This window comes from Ascaphus truei, chromosome 4, assembly GCF_040206685.1.
Source record: "Ascaphus truei isolate aAscTru1 chromosome 4, aAscTru1.hap1, whole genome shotgun sequence".
NCBI lineage: Eukaryota > Metazoa > Chordata > Amphibia > Anura > Ascaphidae > Ascaphus > Ascaphus truei.
The window spans coordinates 208,930,589-208,953,063 of record NC_134486.1 but is presented as its reverse complement, the minus strand read 5'-3'; the positions used below and the strand labels follow the sequence as shown (position 1 = coordinate 208,953,063).

General features: G+C 45.2%; 1 protein-coding gene across 4 annotated transcripts in view; it reads left to right on the top strand.

Moving 5' to 3' along the window:
* The window catches only part of LOC142493194 (uncharacterized), a 254,494-nt gene that overhangs the window by 95,006 nt on the left and 137,013 nt on the right, over positions 1–22,475 (top strand). For all 4 annotated transcript variants that reach the window (XM_075596808.1, XM_075596807.1, XM_075596805.1 and 1 more), the window contains exons 6-7: positions 11,008–11,137; positions 12,605–12,716. In XM_075596808.1, coding sequence (XP_075452923.1) covers positions 11,008–11,137; positions 12,605–12,716 — 242 coding nt within the window. The remainder of the gene's footprint in view (positions 1–11,007; positions 11,138–12,604; positions 12,717–22,475) is intronic.

Sequence of the window (22,475 nt, the reverse complement as noted above, 5' to 3'; positions counted from 1 at the left end):
GCTTTTGCACCCCTCTTAGTTTACTTGCTAAGAGTCTGTCAGCCTTGTTCCCTTTGTCGTAGTACAGTTGGTTTGTCCATTTAAGGGCCTTTTCCACATCCTCCAGCTGAATTTGCCTAAGTTTTGATCTAGTTGCAAGCAATTGTTTATATAGTTTTTTTGTAGGGTCTGCCTTATGGGCTTGTTCTATTGTTTTAATGCTATCTGTTAGTTCCTTGATTTGTATTAGGCGGGCTTTTTTCCTATGGGAGGCGATGGAGATGATTTTCCCTCTGATGGTTGCCTTATGGGCTTCCCATAGGATTGCTGGAGAGGAAACTGTACCTGTGTTGAAAAAGAAATAGTCCTTAAGTGAGGCTCTTATTTCCCTTTCTATCTCTGGGTGATTTAATAGCGAATCGTTAAGTCTCCAAGAGTAATTTGTTGTTTTTTCAAAGGGGAGTGATAATGTCAAGGTGATTGGGGCGTGATCCGACCAGGTGATAGAGCCAATGTCTGATTCAGTGGTTGCCGCCAGTACGTTTTTTGTGGTCAGGAAATAATCTATTCGAGAATAAGTCTGGTGAGGAGCTGAGTAAAAAGTATAGTCTCTCTGGCCCTGATGCTGGGATCTCCATATGTCCACTAATGAAAATTCATTTAGAATTCCCCTAAACCTTTTCCCCTTGATCTGGGAGTGGATTGTGCGGGGGGGTCCCATCGTGGTTGATCTATCCTCGGTGGGGTTTAGCACCATATTTAGGTCTCCTCCCACTATCATCGAGGATAGATATCCCGGGTCGACGCCCTCGAGAACAGTCTGTAGAAATTCAATTTGGTTTTCGTTTGGGGCGTATACATTGATCAGGGCAATTGTCGAGCCCGCTAAAGAGCCATACACCACTAGAAATCTACCCTCTGGGTCCGCTGTTGTTTTGATATGATTGAATGGGGTGCCTTGTCTGATCAGGATAGCTACACCCCTTTTCTTACTGCTGAATGAAGCAAAAAAGCTTGTTGGGAACATTTTTTTGAATAAATTTGGGGGGTCCTGGGATGTGAAGTGGGTCTCCTGTAGGAATATAATGTCCCCCCCTGTTTTTTTCATGTCCTGGAGGGCCAATCGTCGCTTTCTATGATTTTGCAGTCCTTTTACGTTTAGAGATCTGACTCTAATCGGGGCTGACATTGCCATTTTAATGCTTTAAATTTATGGTGCGTGGGCTTGAGGTCTCAGCTTTTCCACTAGCTGAGACCCTGCTCCCATTTTTTGGTGAGATGATGTGCACGGGAGTGCAGTTTTTTAAAGTAGGGGGTATGGCTTCTATGACATTCTTTGAGGGCTTATAGTCGGGCTGCTCAGGCGAGGGGGTGGTTGGGGGAGGGGAGAGGGGAGGGGGATAGATCTGCCGGAACAGGGTCAGCAGGTGAAGGAGAAGTGAGAGTAGGCCTTGAAAAGGTCTAAATGTGGTTTTGCCTTGTCTCCGAGAGACCGGCATTCGGGTAGGTTTACCCGTTCTGGGGTGGGTCCGGGGCCCGAGGTCAGGGGTGCAACAGTGAGGTCCTGGCCCTCTGTTTCTTGTGTGACCCTTCGACCCTTCGACCTTTGGTTACAGGTAGGTGTATGGGAAGGGGGGGTGGAGGTGGGGTTACAGCGGGAGGGGGGGATTGGTATTGGGAGGGGGGGGAAGGGGGGGGGTAGAGGGGGATGGGAGGGGAGTGGTTGTTAGGGAGGTAAGGAACGAGGTGGGCGGGGGTAGGGAAGGAAGGAGGGGGGGGGCAGGTAGGAGGGGAGAAAGAAAAATGTAGATCAGGGTCTGTAGTTGAGCAGCCGTGAGTTATATGGTACTGTTATAACATCTTTTGCATACTGATAAGATATGGTACACATTGTGATATCATTAGTTAACATAGGTACGGGGAACATCGTTTTAGTTATACATTTTGTAGTACAGAGTTCTTCTGGCTTTGCCTGTCCGAGGCGTAGGCCTTTTGGGAAATACTCCGAATGTGTCAAGAGGGTCAGAGTCCGTGTTCGGTGCAATGTTAGTCAGCATATATCTAATTTGCACTTCTTAGAGGTAATTGGAGTGTAGAGCAAGGTGTGTTTGAGTTATGTGTTGGTTGTGGCTTGGTTCCTGACACATAACTGGGTGTGTTATTGAGTTGAATGTGGTGGTTAAGTAGTGTATTACTAAGTGTTGTGTTATCTTTGGGTTGGTGATCTGTACCTTTTAGATATTTACGGAATTGCATATTTGTCACATAATGATTACCTTTGGGCAAGTGGAAGTGGGAGGGGGGAGGGGGGGGGGAAGGGAGAGGGGGAGGGGGGGATGGGGAGGGGGACGGGAGGGGGGGAGGAATCCACAGTTTGTATGGCAGACTACCAGTGGGGACATTTATATTGGTGCAGCTGCTGCCTTATGTATAGTCCACGACGTGTGTATGTGATTGCAAATTGGGCCAACATTGTGCAGGTTACAATGAGTCTCTCTGAGACCAGTGGCTCTGGTTAGAGCTTCTTTGGGTCCATTCTGTGCTCAGTCTGCTGGTTGGCGCCGTCCTAGTTGGCGGTGGGTTCCAGGATTATTGAGTTTAAGAGCGTTCTCTTTTGGACTAGTAAGGGATGGCTGGGGAAGGGGTAAGGGAAGCAGAGGGGGGGGACGGGGAGGGGTTAGGGAAGCTAGGGGGCGGGGAAAAAGAGGGGTGGGGATGAGGAGGGGAAAACGCTAGGGAGCGAGTGGAGGGAGTGTGAGCAGGGAATAGAAGGGTTAGGATGGGGTAGGGGCAGCTTTACTAATAACTCCTACTAACTTTAAACTTTAAACCTTTTAGGGATGAAGGTAAGCACATGTCACTTTTTGTTGCTGTGCGCATGTCTGGCCTGGAGTGTATTTGTGGGGGCTCAGAGGTCACCAGCGCAGACAGGTTTTATTCCCGTATGCTGAGAGGCCCCACTCGTAGCAAAAAATGTACTTACAGTTTTCTGTTGGTGGAGGGGGGGCCCGATCTCGTGCCTGAGGTGGGTCAGGATGCAAACTTTGTGAGTGACCAAGCACTCTGGGTCGCCGGCTGTTGCAGCCCAGGGATTAATGAGGGGGGGGGGGGGGTGGCACAGGCAAGGGAATCCGTGGAGGGTCTCCATCCGTCCGATCTCCATAAATGAATCCTCTCCCTCCCCCACCCACGACGCCCAGCCCCTCCCCCCCACCCAAAGGGTCGCTTTACTGCGACTCAGATGGTAAGCTTTGTGCCGGTCCCATGGTTGGCTCCTCTTGGGCACGTGATCGGCGCTCTGTGCTGGTCATTCTGGATCCACAGTCGGTCTCCTCGGCTCGCAATTCCAGGCAGGGATGGCGCCCTCTTCTGGTTTGTGCCGTGTGTTCCTCGTTGTGCTGCTCCAGGGTTGTTCCAGCTTCTGTGCAGGGAGCTTGCGTGAGGAACCTCATGCGGTGCAACGTGACAGTGCAGTACTCGAACTGGGAAAGCAGAAAGGTTTGTTTTTAAGGTTTTATTTTCTGTTTCTGCGGCCTGCCAGGCGCTCGGATGCCCTCACTGCAGGACCTTCGTTCTCTTGGTCTTGGTTATCCTGTGGGTCAGCGCTCCACGATGCAGGGGGGGATAGTCCCACTGCCTTTGCCATTCTTGTCATCTCCGTGGGGTGTCTGACAATGTGGGTCCTTCCATTCCTGACGACGATCAGTTTAAATGGAAATCCCCATTTATACTTAATCTCGTTTTCTCTGAGGAGGGTGGTCAGGGGTTTAAGCTCCATTCTTTTATTGATGGTTTGTTTAGCTAGATCATTGTAAATCTGTAGGTTGTCGTCGTGGTACATGAGGGGGTTAGCCTTCCTGCAGGCTGACATCAACCTCTCTTTGGTGAGATAATGATGAAGCCTGACTATGGTGTCTCTGGATTTGTGCGGGTCATCTGATCTGGGCCCGAGGGCACGATGGGCTCTGTCCATCTCGAGGTCCCTCGGGTCCAGGTCTGCACATAGCGTTGTGAAGAGCCCACGGAGGTATGACTGGAGTTGATCTGGCATGATTGTCTCAGGGATACCACGGATCCTCAGGTTTTGCCTTCTCTCACAGTTTTCTTGATCTTCCAAGCTATATTTTAAGAAGCTGATCTCCATGCCCAGTCTGTATAGCTCATTATCAGTGGCCGTTTGCGTTTGGAGGGAATCCTCCATTTTCGTTTCCAGCGCCGTCGTTCTCTCCGTGAGACCCGCTATCTCCAGCCTCAATTCCGTGACGGCTGCTTTCAGGTCTCGTTGGATAGAGACATGTAGCTCATCCAGCATGTCTGACATCAGGTCACGCATAAATTCTCTCGTGGGGAGAGACTCCGGGGTTTGCGCTGACACTCTCTGCTCCTTAGCCGCGGCATGCTGTTTAGGGCCTCGTGCGGTACTTGGCCCGGCGCCATCTTGATTTTTCGGCGAGGGATCCGAGCTCCGCTGAGATTGCGGGAAGAAATTGATTGCGCCCTGGCCCGGCGCCGCTCTTTGTTTGGTGGTCATCGCGGGGTGCTTATGTGGTAGGAGGTAGTTTTTTTTTAGGGTCGGGGGGTGGATTGAAGGGTATTTGTGAGTATGGTTATATGTTGGGGCCTGTGGAGCTCAGCTCTCACACGTCCATGTTCTTTGGCGTGCCGGACACGCCTCTACCCCCGAGTTGGGAAGACTTTTGAGAGGTATAAAATGTGCCTGCTTAGAAAATCTATTGACAATAACAAGAATAGTGTTCATCCCTCTGGAGATTGGCAATTCCTTAATAAAGTCCATTGATAAATGACTCCAGGGACGATCCGGTATGGGCAAAGGATGTAGAAGACCGAAAGGTTTGCTGCGGGTGGTTTTATTTTGGGCGCAAATGGAGCAAGATTTGATCGGCACTTCGATGTCTTTAAGCATTTTGGGCCACCAAAAAGTACGTCTGATGAGGTCCGAAGTTCTTTTGGTACCAGGGTGACTGGCAGACCTAGAAGAATGACCCCACTCTAGAATTTTTCTTCGTAACTGTGGTGCAGCATACAAACAACCCTCCGGCGCCTCTAGACCCCCAGGAATACGAGTTTGAGTGGCCAGAAGCTTGTCCAGAACGTCGAATGAATTGGCGGAAATAATGTACTTAGAAGGAAGAATAGTTTCAGAAATGTCCTCAGTCTTGTCTTCCATGACAAATTGACGAGAATGCATCAGCTTTGATGTTCTTTGATCCAGGAGTGTAAGAGATGATATAATTAAATCTAGAAAATAAGTATTCTCACCCTTTTTAGTCAGAGCAGTAATAGGAGCGACAGTAGAAGAAAAATTACGAATGAATTTACGGTAATAGTTGGCAAACCCCAAGAAACACTGGATTGCCTTGAGAGAGGTAGGTTGTGGCCACTCTAATTCCACCTTGAGTTTGTCAGGGTCATGGAAAAACCAGAGTCCGAAATAATATAGCCAAGGAAAGATGTAGAAGTTTGATGAAACATGCACTTCTCTAACTTGGCGTAGAGATGATTCTCACGAAGACGAGACAGGGCCAGCTTGATATGATGGATATGTTCAGAGACGGATTTTGAAAAAATTAGAATATCAAGATAAACAAAGACGAAAATATTGAGAACGTCTCGAAAGATCTCGTTCACAAATTCTTGGAAAACATCTGGAGCATAACATAATCCAAAAGGCATAACTAAATATTCGTAGTGGCCATCGCGTGTATTGAAGGCCGTCTTCCGTTCATCCCCTTGACGTATACGTATGAGATTGTAAGCCCCTCGAAGATCAAGTTTAGAATAAATAGTGGATCCTTGTAAACGATTAAAAAAACTCTGAAATAAGTGGTAAGGGGTATCGATTCTTCAGGGTAAGCTTGTTCAATCCTCTGTAATCTATGCAGGGGCAAAGTGAGCCATTTTTCTTTTAAACAAAAAAGAAACCAGCCCCAGCTGGGGAAGAAAATTTCTAATGAACTTTTTCTTTAGGTTCTCTTGAATGTACTCGGACATTGCTTTAGTTTCAGGAAGTGATAAAGAGTAAGATCTAGATTTGGGAAGAACAGCTCCGGGCAAGAGAATTATGGGGCAATCAAAGGGACGATGAGGAGGAAGAACTTCAGAACGAACTTTGTCAAAAACATCAGAAAACTCAGCGTAGACCTCGGGAAGGACAGGTTTGTCTGATTTAGGAACGTCTAGGCCACACATGTGTTGTACCGACGGTACATTAGAATTAGTGCATGGGGAATCCCATTGTATAGGATTTTTGTCAGTCCAATCTAGGTGTGGATTGTGTCGTTGGAGCCAGGGAAGGCCCCAAATTACCTCCACTGAAGGAGAATGGATCACGTCCAAAGATATTTCCTCCTTGTGGCAATCTTTAGTGGAAAGGGCAAGTACACAGGTTTGCAAGGAGATGAAGGCTGGCTGAAGGGGACGTCCATCTATGGCCTCCAACCCGACGGGCACAGATTTTTGCCCAAGAGGGATTTTTTTCTTAACAGCAAAAGCCTGATCCACAAAATTTCCTCCAGACCCGGAGTCAATGAAGGCGAAAGTGGAGACTTGGAAGCCAGGGCCCTGAAGGACAATTGGAAGCATGATCCTGGTCAGAAGGGTTTCCTGAATTGAAGAAGAAAAATAAATAGTACCCAGTGTGATTTCCTTTATTGGTATTTCTCAGCTTAGTAGGACAGCGAAGCACCAGGTGTCCGGGTACACCACAATAAAGACAGAGACCGCTATCCTTCCGGCGTTGTTTCTCCAAGAAGGAGAGTCTGTGACTTCCTAACTGCATAGGTTCAGGAACATCAAGGGCTGTTGACATGGTAGGAGAGAGACTGAGAGCAGGAACATTATTTGTGAAAGATCGTGAATGAGGGCGTTCAGCCTTCCTTTCCTGAAGGCGCTGGTCCACCCTTGTACATATTGCAATATGTACCTCCAATTCGGTAGGTCGTTCCTGGGCAGTCAGTTAATCCTTAAGTGATTCGGGCAGCCCCTGCCAGAAGGCAACCGGCAAAGACTCGTTATTCCAGCCTGTCTCTGCGGCAATGGTCTGGAACTCGAGAGCATATCTTGCAACAGATTTATGATCCTGTGAAATGTGAAACAGGGAGGAAGCTGCAGTGACCTTACGTACTGGAGTGTCAAAGACTTGCCTGAATCCCCTTTTGAAGTGTGCAAAATTCTGGGTCAGCTCTGGTCTTTGCTCCCAGATGGGAGATGCCCACGCCAGGGCGTCACCGGTCAGCAGGGCATTAACATATGCTACCTTGGATCTCTCAGAGGAGAAATGTGAAGGGGTTAACTCAAAATGAATATCACACTGATTGAGGAAGCCTCTACACCCATGGGGATCACCCGCATAGCGATTTGGGGTAGGGAGATGTGGCTCAAAAGGAAGGTTCTCCCCTGGAGTAGGGGACGAGAAAGTAGCAGGCCTAATAATTCTGGACTGAGACTGTTGTGCAGAAAAAGTAGCAAAACTTTTGGTCAAGGAAGCAATTTGGGTCTCCAGATGGTGAAAGCGTTCACCAATGCCAGACAGGGCTGAGCCCACCTCAGGGGGGGTTCATGTTCGTTGGGCTGAGCATACTGTAATGCTTGCGCTCACCACGAACAAGGCAGGACCCGGTACTGAGGTGGGAAAGCATAGAAATGCGCACCCACAGCAGTGGGGGCACGCCTGGGAAGTGGATTGTCAGCGGAGCCGGATCTGGGTTGGAGAGAGTGGGTTAGTACAGATACTTGCCGAGGTTGTTTGGCGCGCCTGCCAGGCTGGCGGTGCGTGCAGCTGAGATCCCCGGTCTGCAGTAAGCTGCAGGAGGAAATATGGGGGGGGGACGTGACTGGGGGCGCATCCATGACATCACCCGGCAGGTTCACCCTCATTGGCTAAACCGCCGGGGGCGTGGCCAGCGCTCCGTCGCAAGTCGTGAACACAGATTTCCTGTCTTCAGAGTATACACACATATACATACATATATGTACAGAGACTGATATACTGTATGGAAATAAGGTAAGTGGAGGTTATAGTGCATCCATGCAGCGTGTATACACACAAACACTTAATAAGAGTGCAGGTTAATTATTGTATTCTGTCATAAAACTCAGATCTTGGTTCAAACCATTATTTTTGGAATCCAAAAGGTATACTGCACCGACACACTTTATTCGAGCAAATACCCAGTATGTACCTGGCAGATACCTGGAATGCGCCGCTCCTCACCTCTGACAAGCCCCGTTGCGTTTGCCTTCCCAGCCTGGGTTCATGCCTGGCTGACGAGCGGCTGATCTGTTAAATGATAATGATTAGCAGTGGTCGACAAATCACCAAAAAATCTACTCGCCGAACAAAAAAATCTACTCGCCACCTAGTACCACACGTGTGCTGCTTGGGCCAATAGGAGCTCGCCACGATGTAAAATCCACTCGCCCGGGGCGTGTAAATGTATAGGTTTGTCGAACACTGATGATTAGGATTTAATAGGCTGCAATGCTTCGCGTGTCTACCAGATGGCATAAATTCATGAATTGTAATGCAATATATATATATATACTGTGCAGTATTGCAGCCAGCGGGAATAAAATGCTTCAATCCCTGCCTGAAAATACCTCAATGCACTCGGGCAGAAAACAGTCACAAACCTCAATACACCCGGGTATACCCGAATTCGTGGGACTAGCCGAGCTCGAATAAAGTGTGTCGCCAGTGTATGAATTTCAGAGATGGAGTGAACTGGTTGTGAGAAATGTTCTATTAGTTTGTCTTCCTGTTTGTGCTTGATGGTGAATCTTTGCATTCATTCTCTTGTGCAATGTTTATTTTGACCCATATATCAATCCAAGATTTAATGAAGAAGACATCCTGAACCAAATGTTATCTACATAACCTCTTTTTTTAATATAAATAGCATTCCAACCTATCCAGTCTAATAATCAGAAACACATTCCCCCCATAAGAAAAAAAAAACAGGTACATATCCTCAGGGCAGACTACATCGGGGGGTGAAGAGAAAACTATCCCAGTTAACCATAACCATGACAGAAAATATAATTCAGGCACACTGTCACTTTAAGGGGAAAAAAACAAAGCATAAAATGAAAACCTACTCCACGGCAGGGAGGGTAACTATACAACAAGATCTAACTAACGCACTGGCTAGCTATCTCAAGTTACCAGTTTCAAACAGAGCCCATTGTAACGTATAATAGGAATAACAAATTGTCCTTATCTGTATTGTTGGGAACTCTGTCCCAAGAGAGTCCAGGCAATCCTTCTGGATACTGCAATACTTACATAGTTACATAGATACATAGTAGATGCATCAAGTTCAACCTATGCTAAATTTAGATGACAGATACTTTATCCTATATCCGTACTTACAGTATATTGATACAGAAGAGACAAACAAAAAAAAACAGTAAAATATCATCCAATGATATCTCATAAGGGGAAAATAAATTCCTTCTTGACTCCAAGAATTGGCAATCAGATTACTCCTTGAATCAACATCCTTCCCATGTTTACGTATTAGGTATATTCCTGCATACCTTTCCTTTCTAAAAAGATGTCCAACCTTTTTTTTTTAACATGTCTATTCTATCTGCCATCACAGTCTCCATTGGTAATAAATTCCACATTTTAACTGCCCTTACTGTAAAGAACCGTTTATTTTGTTGCTGGTGAAATCTCCTTTCCTCCAACCTTAAGGGATGACCCTGTGTCTTTTCTACTGCCTTGGGATGAATATTTCTTTTGAAAGCTCTACTGTCGCCAAATATATTTGTACATAGTAATCATAGCCCCTCTTAGATGCCTCTTTTCTAATGTACAGATGCAGCAACAAGTATCCGAACACTTGCCTTTGAAAATCCGGGGCAATACCCCAGTAATGCTGCAACATTTCTGTGACATTTCTGCAAATAGACTAATGGCCCATCGGATTAACACAGCGGGTGTCCCTGGCAGTCTCATTCAGTTTGAATGGGACTGCCAGGGACCCCTGCTGTGTTAATCCGATGGGCCATTAGTCTGTCTGCAGAAATGTTGCAGCATTACTGGGGAATTGCCCCAGATTTTCCCAGGCAAATGTTCGGATACTCGTGGCTGCATCAGTAAATAAATCTAATTTAACTAGTCTTTCCTCATTAAAATAGATTATCCATCCCCATGATTAATTTGGTAGCTCTTCTCTGCAGGTTCTCTAGTTCCATAATGTATTTTCTATGAAGTGGTGCCCAAAATTGTACTCCATATTCAAGGTGTGGTCTTACTAATGCTTTCTAAAAGGGGCATCATTATGTTTACTTCCCATCCATCCATTGCCCGTTTAATGCAAGAAAAGATCTTGTTTGCCTTAGCAGCTTCTGCATTATGCTACGGCCCCAGTGGTCAAGGCTGCACGCGCGCTGGAGCATCTGGCGGCGCGTGCACCTATTTCAGCCATGACCTGTGGTCTGTGGCTGTGCTTTGAGTGGAGAGCAGGAGATCCAACAGGGGGGGCATGGTGGGGAAGCGGCCATGATGTCAGACGGATGGTCCGCCCTCAGTGGCTGAACCGCCGTCATGACGTGATCAATGCTCGGCTGTCGCAGCAAAAGACAAAGATTTTGTCTTTTGGCCAAGGCGGTCGCGCATCACGGCTTGTGCGGGAGCGCACACGCCGAATGGGGCCTGCCTCATAGAGGGCTGTGCCTTCTGTGCAGTGCGCACCGCAGCGGCCACTAGGGACCTAGCTTACTTTGGGCACTATTGCTAAACCTGCTGTCTACAAGCAATCCTAAATCTTTCTCCATCAAGGATTCCCCTAATTTATCCCCATTTAATTTCTAAAATGATCTTGCGAGGTTTGAAAATTTGTACCATATCAACTATTTGCTGAGCCAATAAAAGGTATCTCACTACCTACTCCTTTTCTCTACTTTGTCATTTTACCAAAGGGGTATTTGGAAAACATGAATCTCGTATTTTTATGGTACTAAAACATAAGGTTGCCTGTGATTCTTTCTTCATATGTGCAGGTGAAATACTATTAGACTCGGGTTCTAAAACCCTGTCCCCTGTCCGAGAAGAGAAAGATGAAGAAGCTGCTAATCATGTACCTCTTTCCCCTTTTGGAGTTAGACCAAGAAATGGAAACCATGAAGAAAGGTATGGTAAACATTGGCAAACTAACACTGAGTCCAATAAAATTGGTATTTTATTACTGTGTTTCAGTGGCAAAATAATTAACTAATTATGGTTCACTGATTTCACTGTTTTTTGGTGGGTGGAGGGGGGTTTCTGGTGCTATTTAAAGCTCCAATTCCATGTAGACTTCCAGAAAACAACCTTTTGTAAAGAATGTAACAGTCCATTTGACATCCTTAAACAAATCTAACAACAACAATAATAGTAAATATTTTGTTGCTTTCATTTTTGGGCCGGAAATACGTACAACTCGAATTCTTAGGAGTCTATGAATTGTGAAGTTTTTGTTAATCAAGTGTTTTCTTTATCCTTAATCCACCACGTCCTTATCAAAATGTCAATAAAAATAGGAAAATGTACTTGAAGAATTTAATCTCCACATCAAAGAGAAGTAGAACAGGATCTGGTATAATACTTTTGAAACATTTATTAAGACAAAGATAAAAATAGAAATGCACTCCCAAATACCATATTCTTGGAGGCTTTTAACTGTGGTGGTATGGTCTGTCTCAGCTGTGAGGTTGGATTCTCTGGTCTCTCCACTTCACTCAATGGTATTGCATGCAGCTGGTTCCTTTCTCAGGCTCACCTCGCAGCTAACGAAGTTGACAACCCTGATTGTTTGGATCAACACAGTCCCCAGAGAGAATATTGGAATATTTGGGTACCAAGTCACCCAGGGGTTACATACTGTATGGGTAACAATCACCCATATTATTTTTTTTATTGTCTTCTCTATCTTTAAGTGATGTTTTACTGCTTACATTTAATCATTCCCTATTGATGCCTTTTCCCGTTTTTCTGTATTATACATTATGGGCTTTATGCTTGTAAATTCTGGATAATAATAAGAAAACTACAACAATTTAGCCTATAATAGTAATAATTTGCATAGGACATGGTATGCCTGGTGGGCTGGCCTGGTCATGAATGCCTGGTGGGCTTTACGTCTTCCACCCTTGGCATTAATGGCCAGGTAATGCCCTGTCCTTCAAGTAGTATTACTTAAGTATTGCTTCTCTCCTCATTCCTAATTACCTTGGCCAAGTGTCATGTACAGTACCGTATATAAATCACAAGGTTGAAAGGAGCACTCACAATTCTTGAGGAAATTCAGTTGTTGCTGCCATGGGTGCTCGCAGATCCAGAGAGCTAGTTTGGTGTAGCAAAAGATACAAAGAGCAAGGAATCGACACTGCAGTGTACTAATAGATGAAGCTAATTTTTAATTACATACTGTAATTAGAGACAGATCATCAACGTTTTGGTCCCTACATGGACCTTTTTCAAGTATACAGTATATTCATGGTATCCTAAAAAAAGCTAAATGTATTGTCATACTCATTGCTTGTTGTTTTTTTTCTATAACTGCTCACTTAAGAGACACACATCCAGTTATTAGATACAGTATCTTTTCAATTGTTTAAGACTAATTAGACCTGGAATTGGTGAAAGACAGAAGACATTTGAAGACTTTGTTGAAGAACAGCTTAAGGTGGATTCTGAGACAGCAGAGAAGGAACAGCTGCAGATTAAACAGGTACAGAACAACACAAAATACTGCACTGCAGATAGAGAATTTATGTGAGTTTTTGTGTAAGTGAAGTATTACAGTACACTTAATTTATGTGTGAGACACCTTCCACTTACTATATATTGGGCAAAATTCAGTTTTCATTAAAAATTCTAAATTACACAAATGTGAAAAATATTAAGAAATCACTGCATGGCTAACTTTTAATATAAAGGCATATACATTTTAGATTGCAATAAAAGCTGCCTCTGTCCGTTCTTAGTCGAATATAGTAGATGTAGCCATCTTAATTTCTCCTTTTTTTGTGGTATACGAGGCATACTGTTGAAATCTGCTGTAACATTACCATTTAATCATATGTAAACTGTTATATTCTGAGGCATGCCCGCGTATGTTGAGGTATCTGGGGGAAAAATAGGAGTATATGTTGCACACCAAAAATAAAGACAATCGATACAGTTACTGTTGCTCCTGATCCCAGGGAAAACCTTTGAATAATCCAAGACGTAATCCAATACAGAAAAGCGAATCAAGGCACTCCAGTTTTATTTAGAAAAATGAATTTATTGAGCCATGAGAACACGACGTTTCGGCCTCTCTATCTGCCTTTTTCAAGTGACGTGGACACTCCTAATTAGTTACAGTCTGCAAACATCTTTTAAACCTTGCAGACCATGTGTCCCACAGAATTTCAGGTCGCCTTAGAGTTTATTGCCTCACACAACAGTGTACTTACTGATGCAGCGGCCGTTATTCGAACAAATCACGGACCCATTTTCGTGTGCGCTGCTGTACTCCATGCGGTATTCATGCCGCCAGGCACGCCGGGCACCCCTGTGTTTACCGCGGTGGATCTGTTTAATTTAATGGTTTCTGATCTGTTTGGGTGCAATTCTTCGCGTATCCGCCAGGTGGCAGAAATTTATTAATTGTAATGTGTATAGTACTGTGCTACTGTGTGAATTTGCAGGTGTTTAAAAACCAAATAAAAACCAAGTCTACCACAGTGGTCCATTGTGAATCGACCTTGGTACTTGAAGACGCTGAAGACGTTGTCAAATTTAGGCCTTTCATAATAAAAACTTATAAAACTCAATGCTCTGTGCTTTTTTCTACATTCCTACAGTATCCTTGCACAATTGCTGACTGGACACCATGTGTACACCGTAAACTTATAAAAAAAACCTGACTGTAGTTATGCATTTTTAATATGTTCTGCAATTAATGCTGCAGCAGATAACATGGCGACTGTAGCAGAAATATATGAATATTTCACTTCAAACTATGATTTTTACAAATTTTTACCTGACGTTCGTGGGTGGAAGCGTTTGATAAGACAAACCTTAAGTAATGATCAGTGTTTTTTTCACATCGACCCTGCACACGGAGATAGAAGAGGGTATTGGGTTGTGGTCCCAGATTTTTACAGTATGTTTGATCATGGCAACTGCAAAAGGAGAAAGGTCGGGTTTAATCCATATAAGATTTGTCAATCCCAATCCAGCAATGTGCCGGCAACAGCGCCAGCACTGGCACCAGCACTGGCTTACAATAACTGTCCGCCCGTCAGTGAAAACCTGGTGAACGGCAATCCTTGCTACCTGTCCCCGCTGGAATACCTGCAAAATTTCAAGCCTGAGCCTGATTTCACATACAGGTACCAGCAAGATTGCGTGTGCCAAAAAGATTTCCAGCTTCATCAGCTGTCAACTACAGGTGTAGCAGGCCAGCTGGCACCTGTCAACTATAATGCAGACTACAGGAGTGACAGTTGCTCATCTCCACCCGTTTAGCACGTCTTCCAAAATTGAGTTCCTTAAATTTGCCGGCAGACCGTTCTTGACTTTATTTCCTTCATAATTTACATTGTGGGTCCACTCGCTGTACATCTCAAAACTGACGTGGTGTTTAAAGATGAACAGGGCATATTTATGGGCTAGACCAGCACTTCCGATCTTGTATTTCTCCCAGACGTGCTGGGGCAGTTCTCTCAAGATGATGTCTGGGAGCGTTACAATCCTGGGTGCTGGAGCGGGCGTCCTTCTGGCAGCGGGCGAGGGTAGGTGGTCTTGGAGGATGCTTTCCTCCTGTCGTGGCCTTATCGGGGTTGTCATCTCCTGTTTGTGGCCTTATTGGGGTTGTCATCTCTTGTTGTGGCCTTACCGGGGTTGTCATCTCCAACATAAGGGCATGCATGTACAGTAGAGGCAACGTTTATTCTAACATTTGCCGTAAACTAGCCGGGTTACATTCTGGGTATGTGCTGGGTATGTTCTGGGCTAGTTTGAGGCACGTTTAAGGCATTTCTGCATTGACTAACGACCCATAGGATTAACACAGCAGGGATCCCTGGCATTCCAATTCAGTTTGAATGGGACTGCCAGGGACCCCCGCTGTTAATCTGATAGGCCATTAATAAATGCAGAAATGCTGGGGCTAGTTTAAGGAAAGTTTAAGGCATGTATTCAGAATGTACCTGGGTGTTTCCTGGGTTTTTTGGGGAATTGCCACTGGTTTTTGTTCGAATAAGAGTTGCCTCTACTGTATTCTGCAGGTGGAGGGGGTGAGCGTGGAGGGTCCCGTTGTGTGCTTGGTGTTGGAAGCCTGAAAGTAGAATAAGGCGCCTCCAGGCCACCCTCCTGCTACTGCGTCGGACATACAGGGGCAGGGACTACAAGCAAGATTAGATCCCCGCGATGTTCCTCTCCATCTTATCCATACGCCTATCCATATTGAACACGGTCTCCAAAAGAAGATCAATCTTTTGCACCATTGAATTGTCAGGGATTTTGACACAACTTAAACCATTCAGCATGCGGGTAAACAAGCTGGATCTAGTGCGAGGAGTGCTGTTGAAATCTGCATGGATGGGTGCTGGAGCTGGTGAGCTGGAGGTTCCCAGCAGAGCAGCGTTGTGGATGGGTGCTGGAGCAAGTAAGCTGGTGGTTCCCAGCAGAACAGCGTCGTGGATGTGTGCTGGAGCAGGTGAGTTGGGGGATCCCAGCAGAGCAGCGTCATCGATGGGTGCTGGAGCAGGAGAGCTGGGGGTTCCCAGCAGAGCAGCGTCATGGATGGGTGCTGAAGCAGGTGAGCTGGGGCTCCCCAGCAGAACAGCATTGTGGATGGGTGCTGGAGCAGGTGAGCTGGGGGTTCCCAGCAGAGCAGCATCGTGGATGGGTGCTGGAGCAGGATAGCTGGGGGTTCCAAGCAGAGCATCGGTGGACAAAGGGTCCTCCTCGGTGGGTGCCGGGTCAATTTTGGGCATCCAAATTGTTTGATTTGAGTATATGGCAGCCATTTTCTTCTTCACATAATAAGGCCCAAGGTTCTTAGCTTTTGGAGTCTTCGGAACGTTTTCTTTATTCTCCTTTGGCTTTGGCTTTGAAACAGCTTCCGCCGTTCGCTTTCTCGTGGTCGGCACAGCAGAAGAATGTAGGTTCCTGCATCCGTAGAATCTGGGTTGATCCATGGAAGCAGATGGAAGAATGCACAATGCAGTATCTGGACAAGAGCAAGTTCAGATGGAGATCAGCATGGGGGAGGCTATACAATTTGTGTCACCTTTTATGCACTGTGTCCTTATTTGAATTTTTTCGCGGGTATGGACCTGAGCTGCAAGTGTTAAAAGTGGGCGTACTGTATACTAAACCTGTCGCGCGAGGCCGAGGCCAATTACATTACAGTATAAATACACCATCACGTTTGTTGATTCAATGCACATTGAATATACATCGAATACACATTCCTCTGTGCTTGATTTTTTTTCTAAAAGCAGCGATGCCGAAGAAAAGGATTGCAAAGGATCTCAGCATGAGAATACAGGATATGTACAAGAAAGGAAACGGAATTGTACAGATCAAACGCTGGTTAGTTACTTCGGGCCTCAGTTTAGCAAAAAGCATCATGCCCATGGTAAGGCAAAAAGTGTAAAGCGGAGTCCCACAGTCACAACAGAGTAAGTATTTTTGTTTTCTTTACTGTACAGTATGTACTGCAATTACACTATTGCTGGTAAAATGCATTAGTTTTATTTTAAAGAAAAAAGTTGTCCTCTATTACTCTAATAACGTCTTGTATACATGTTTTTAATATTTTATCAATTTTTAGATTCTTAAAATCACTTAATTTTTATTTCTACTGTATACATGTATGAGGTGGCATAGTCTCATTTTTTTATTTATACAGTACTATTGAAAACCTTCACCTTTTGCTAGGCTTTTTCTGCTTTGCATACTGCTTATGGAAATATCTAAGACACACACCCATGTTATTTGCAGTATGTGCTGCAGTGAACCTTTATTGTAAAACTGTTCAAATGATGTCTTTGAACTACAGTGTATTATCCTGCACACTCGGACTGCCAAAGTTGCACCTTCCCCCCTCACAAAGCATAGCAGAAGGACATTCAACAGCTTATCGACACCTTCCCCAGAGCGATACAGGACATTCACACATTCTCATTCTTTTTCATGCTGCATTGCATATGACAAACTATTGCCTGTTATTCAGGTAATACAAGATTAACGTGTAATTATTTTAGAGAAAATGTGGGGCCTACTGTAACAAATTGTTCTGTTTTCCTTTACACTGTAGGGCGACAACGCTTCTTGTGGACCAAAACAGTGAAGATAATGATGAGCGGTGTGCAGCAAGGGTCAGGACTGCTCTAGAGAAAACTCACAATATAACAGCGTCTGAGACCAGCATCAGGCAGATGAGATGCAAATTGGGATGGAAATATGGAAGTGTAAAGTAAGTGTCTTACTGTAACGAAGTAGGTAAAAGTGTGGTTTTACTGTACCTGTTAATTATTCCTTGTCATTACAGAGCATATCCTATGATAAGGGACGCCAACAAGATCAAAAGAGTGGACCGGGCATGGATCGAAAGTGGCGAGACTTTTCAGGATGTCATCTTTGCTGACGAGACAACTGTAGCTCTTGAAAGATTTGCCACTTTTGCATTCCACAAAAAAGGACGCCTACAGTAGAGGCAACTCTTATTCGAACAAAAACCAGTGGCAATTCCCCAAAAAACCCAGGAAACACCCAGGTACATTCTGAATACATGCCTTAAACTTTCCTTAAACTAGCCCCAGCATTTCTGCATTTATTAATGGCCTATCAGATTAACAGCGGGGGTCCCTGGCAGTCCCATTCAAACTGAATTGGACTGCCAGGGATCCCTGCTGTGTTAATCCTATGGGTCGTTAGTCAATGCAGAAATACCTTAAACGTGCCTCAAACTAGCCCAGAACATACCCAGCACATGCCCAGCACATACCCAGAATGTAACCCGGCTAGTTTACGGCAAATGTTAGAATAAACGTTGCCTCTACTGTATCTCTGAAGCCGCGTGCCAAGCACCCAGTGATGATGCATGTGTGGGGTGCAATCTCTAGACGTGGACGAGGATGCATCATCATCTTTAAGGGTAAAATAAGGCCTTATGCACCGTACAACTGTAGTGTACAGTATTTGGTACCCTAATGATACATTTTTTTCTTTTCTTGTTCCAGGAATCATGGATAAAGTATTTTTCCAAGAGAAAATAGTCCCCAGATTGTTGAATACAGTACATTAGGCATGATTTCCCATCAGATCACCGTTTATTACAGGACTATGGGGGTCATGCACTAAGCTCCATTAAGTCGTATTTAGAGCGCAAAGTGCTCTTAGAACGTGATGTTGCGCTGAACACGATGCACTAAGCCACGCAAACAGGCACTTTGCGCTCTAAAACTGACTTTTTTCAGGAAATTTTTCTAAGTCCAACTTTGCTCGTTCGTTACCCTGTTTACGTTAAATTCTGCCCTTAAGCGGGATGCACTAAGCAACGCAACCTTAGCGTACGCGAAAGTTGCGTTCAACAGAAAACGTCAGCTCAAGGTAGACGCAAAAAAAGCTGTACTTTTAAAAATGTCTTGCTTTACATTTTTGCATGCGCAACACCCATACAACAGGCCGGCGGTTGTCCCCGTCTGACCCCGCGGGGGTCCCTGAGGGAGGCCGGGGGTCGCGCGGGTGTCTCCGGCTGACCCTGCGGCCGTCCCGGGGTCCCCGCGGGAGTACCAGGGTACCCGCGGGCCTGCGGTACCAATGTTGTGCCTACAAAAATACTAAACATTATTTTTAACTAAATACACACCCCTAACACATACACTACCGACACACTTTATTGAAGTGTGGTCGGTACCGCAAGCCGGGAAATCTCCCGGCTTGCTAGTGGCCGCCCCTCGCGCGGTCACGCGTCATCGGGAGCGTGCGCCCGCTGCACGCGTGTCCAGGGGCTCCCCGAGGGAGCCCTGGTGTCCCGCGATCGCGGGACAGCGGCAGGGGGTTCCGGCGGACCCGGCAGCGGTAGGGAGAGCGCCCCGATCGGAGGGCGCTCTTCCGCTGCTTCGGCGTGCGCCCGTCACACTCGGGCGCGCGCCAGGCTACTGCTGCGGCACAGAACGGGCAAATGCTCGAATAAACTGTGCCGCAGCAGTACTGTACCGTACAATAATGTGCAAAATAACTATTATCCAGATATGGATAATAGATTATTTGCCCATTATTAAACACTGCATTAGCATACCTAAATAAAAACAGTAGGGTACAAATTAATACATTATTATGGCAATATTTGGGGGGCATTTGTGGCTTGGTATTGCTGTTGGTTTTTTTAATTTCCATTTCTTATGTGGATGTGATTGTTTGTTTTTTTCCTGCTTAATGGTAATAAAATGTTTGCGATTGGTGTTCGTTTGTAGTTAATGCTGTATTATGTTAGCTAATGCGTTTTATGGTTATTTCAGATATTGTTTGAATTTATTTCTTTGTCTTTTAATGTTTACATTCATTAATGTTGTAGTAATTCATTGGTTTGATTGGTATGTGTTACTATTCATTTTGAGTTGGTTTAGGAATTAATTGGTGTAGACGGACGTTCACAGAGGTACACACTTGGAGTTGTTTATAATGTGAAATTATAATAAGGCTTTATTGTGCCTTTTCCTTTTCATCAGGAAATGTATCCAAACACAGGGGGGGGAACAAAGCTTCTATTCAATTGGGAGTATTTCTAGTGAAACACTATGCAATAATTCACATCTCCCTTAGTCAAGCAGTTTTCGCAGCCCCAAACACATAGCATGCAATAAGCAGATATAAGCAGTCTTTTAAGAATGAAAGTCTTATCTGTTCCTTGTGGTTTGGAGGGAAAATCTTCACTGTTCCTGCTTCAGCTCCCTTGTCTCCAGGGTTGGTCAGCATACAGGTTTAGAAGTTTTCCCTGTGTCTTGTAAGCAGCTCTGCTGTTTCTTCTGGCAGGGCTCAAGACTGTTGTGAGAGTCAAAGACAATCTCTGTTCTCTCTCCCAAGTTCAGCTCTCAGTCACAGCTAAGGAGTTCTCACTTCCTGTTTCAAAAGACAGGCTTTCTAAGCCATCTAATCAGGCAGGTGGTGTTTTGTTAATTGACTACCAGCAGTTAACCACCACACTGCTGGATTAGAGGCACATTACCTGAACAGGGATAAGTCCCCTGTTACAATTGGTTTCATTGGTTAATGGTTTAATTAATTCATTGTTGATGTTGTTACTGCTTGTATTCATTGGATTAACTGGCTACTGTTTTTATTTACTTTATTTAGGTATGCTAATGCAGTGTTTAATAATGGGCAAATAATCTGTTATCCATATCTGGATAATAATAATTTTGCACATTATTGTACTGTATGTGTTAGGGCGGAGGGGGGGGGGGGGTCGTGTACTGATGTTTGTTAAATCTTTTTTTAATAACCATGTGTTTCATAGTGTAGATGTGCAGGAGGTCTCCGGAGATGAACCGCATTGGTTTCAGGTCCGAGGACCCCCTACTTCAGGAGATACAGGCCCCGTTATGTGGTGCCGGTATCCCCTACACTTTCAAGCGTCCGCATCACGTGACCGGGACATTGAAATTCTGCAGGGGATACCGGCACCCCATAACGGGGCCTGTATCTCCTGAAGTAGGGCGTCCTCGGACCTGAAACCAATGCTGTTCAGCTCCAGAGACCCCCTGCTCATGTACACTATTATTCAAATTTAATTATTTAGTGTATGATCGCCTGTAACAGCCTTACATGGAGATGGCAAATCTCCATGCAAATGTTACATGCATCTTTTTTTTCTTTCAGCTAGCGTATGTGAAGTTTAAGAACGCTAGCAAGGGGAAAAAAGCAACACGTACGCTGTGGGTGTTTTGGGCACGTACGTTAAAAAATGGGCTCAAGGCCTTAGTGAATCGCGTCCCCGGCCTCACTTTTTAACGGACGTGCTTTTTTTGAACATCAGACCGCAAACCCATTGAGCTTAGTGCATAACCCCCTATGACCCTAAACATACCGCCTCTACTATCCATATTCTTGCGAGCGGTATCAACTGGGTTAAGACGCCACCGGATATCCATATTCTTGCGAGCGGTATCAACTGGGTTAAGACGCCACCGGAGTAAGTGCTCCAGTGTACTGTACGGTTACTGTTTATCATTGTTTTACATTGATTATATCTCTTTAACTAATTCACCTTTTTTTCCCCCTCCAATTTCAGATCACCAGATTTGAATCCCATCGAATTGGTATGGCATGAGATGAAGGATCATATCAGAAAAGTTGTGAAACTGTCCAAAAAGGATGAATTAGCAAAAGGAATAATGAGTTTCTGGAACGACATACTCACCGTACAAAGATGCAATAATTATATTGATCATATTGCTAGCGTGTTGCCCGTTCTTTTACAGCGTAATGGGCAGGCCACCGGAATGTAGTAAGGTACTGTACTGTACTAAGGTAAGTACAGGTACAGTAAGTATGATACAGGTAAGTATGGCACTCAAAATAACCATTTTAACCATTTTATGTCCTCTCCACTTTCTGCTGTATAGTATATACAGTACAGTAGGTACACTGTACGGTACATTTGTTTAGACATTTGTGTGCTATCTAACCTACTGCTGCGGCCGAGTTTATTCGAGCATTTGCCCGTTCTCGGCCGCAGCAGTTACCTGGCGCGCGCCGGAGGGTGCCGGGCGCGCGCCGAAGCAGCGGAGGAGAGGCCCGCCGATCGCGGCTTCCCCCTCTCATCTCCGGGTCCGCCGGGTCCCCCGGAACCCCCTGCTGCCGTCCCCCACATCGCTGGACACCAGGGCTCCCTCGGGGAGCCCTGGACGCGCGTGCAGGGGGCGCAGGCACCCGATGACGCGTGTCCGCGCATCGGTGACGCGCGGCACGTCGAGGGGATGCCACTTGCAAGCCGGGAAATCTCCCGGCTTGCGGAACTGGCCACACTTCAATAAAGTGTGTCGCCAGTGTACAGTAGTATAGTTATAGTCATATAGCATATAGTTACAGTAAAGTATACTGTATACAGTTTAGTATAAAAATACATAATACAGAGCACAAACTGAAATCCTCACATACTATACAGTACTGTATATATAAATAAGTGACTTAATGCAGCCTAAAAAAACGGTTAGACAGTAGTTATAGTTCAATATTGTGAAATACTCACTGCCTTTAATGCACTAATCCTGGTGAAAAATGTTTTTCTTTTCAGAGCTGGAGCATTACAGGAAGGGGGGGGGGGAGAATGTGCAAACATATTGTACTGTGTGAATACTGGAGTAACAGTCAGTAAATGGCCCAAATCCCCCCTCTCTCAGTGACAAAAGAACTACAGAATGCAATGCAGCCATTATGAAGAAGATAAAGACAAGATTGTACATTTTGAAGAAGAGGTGACCTA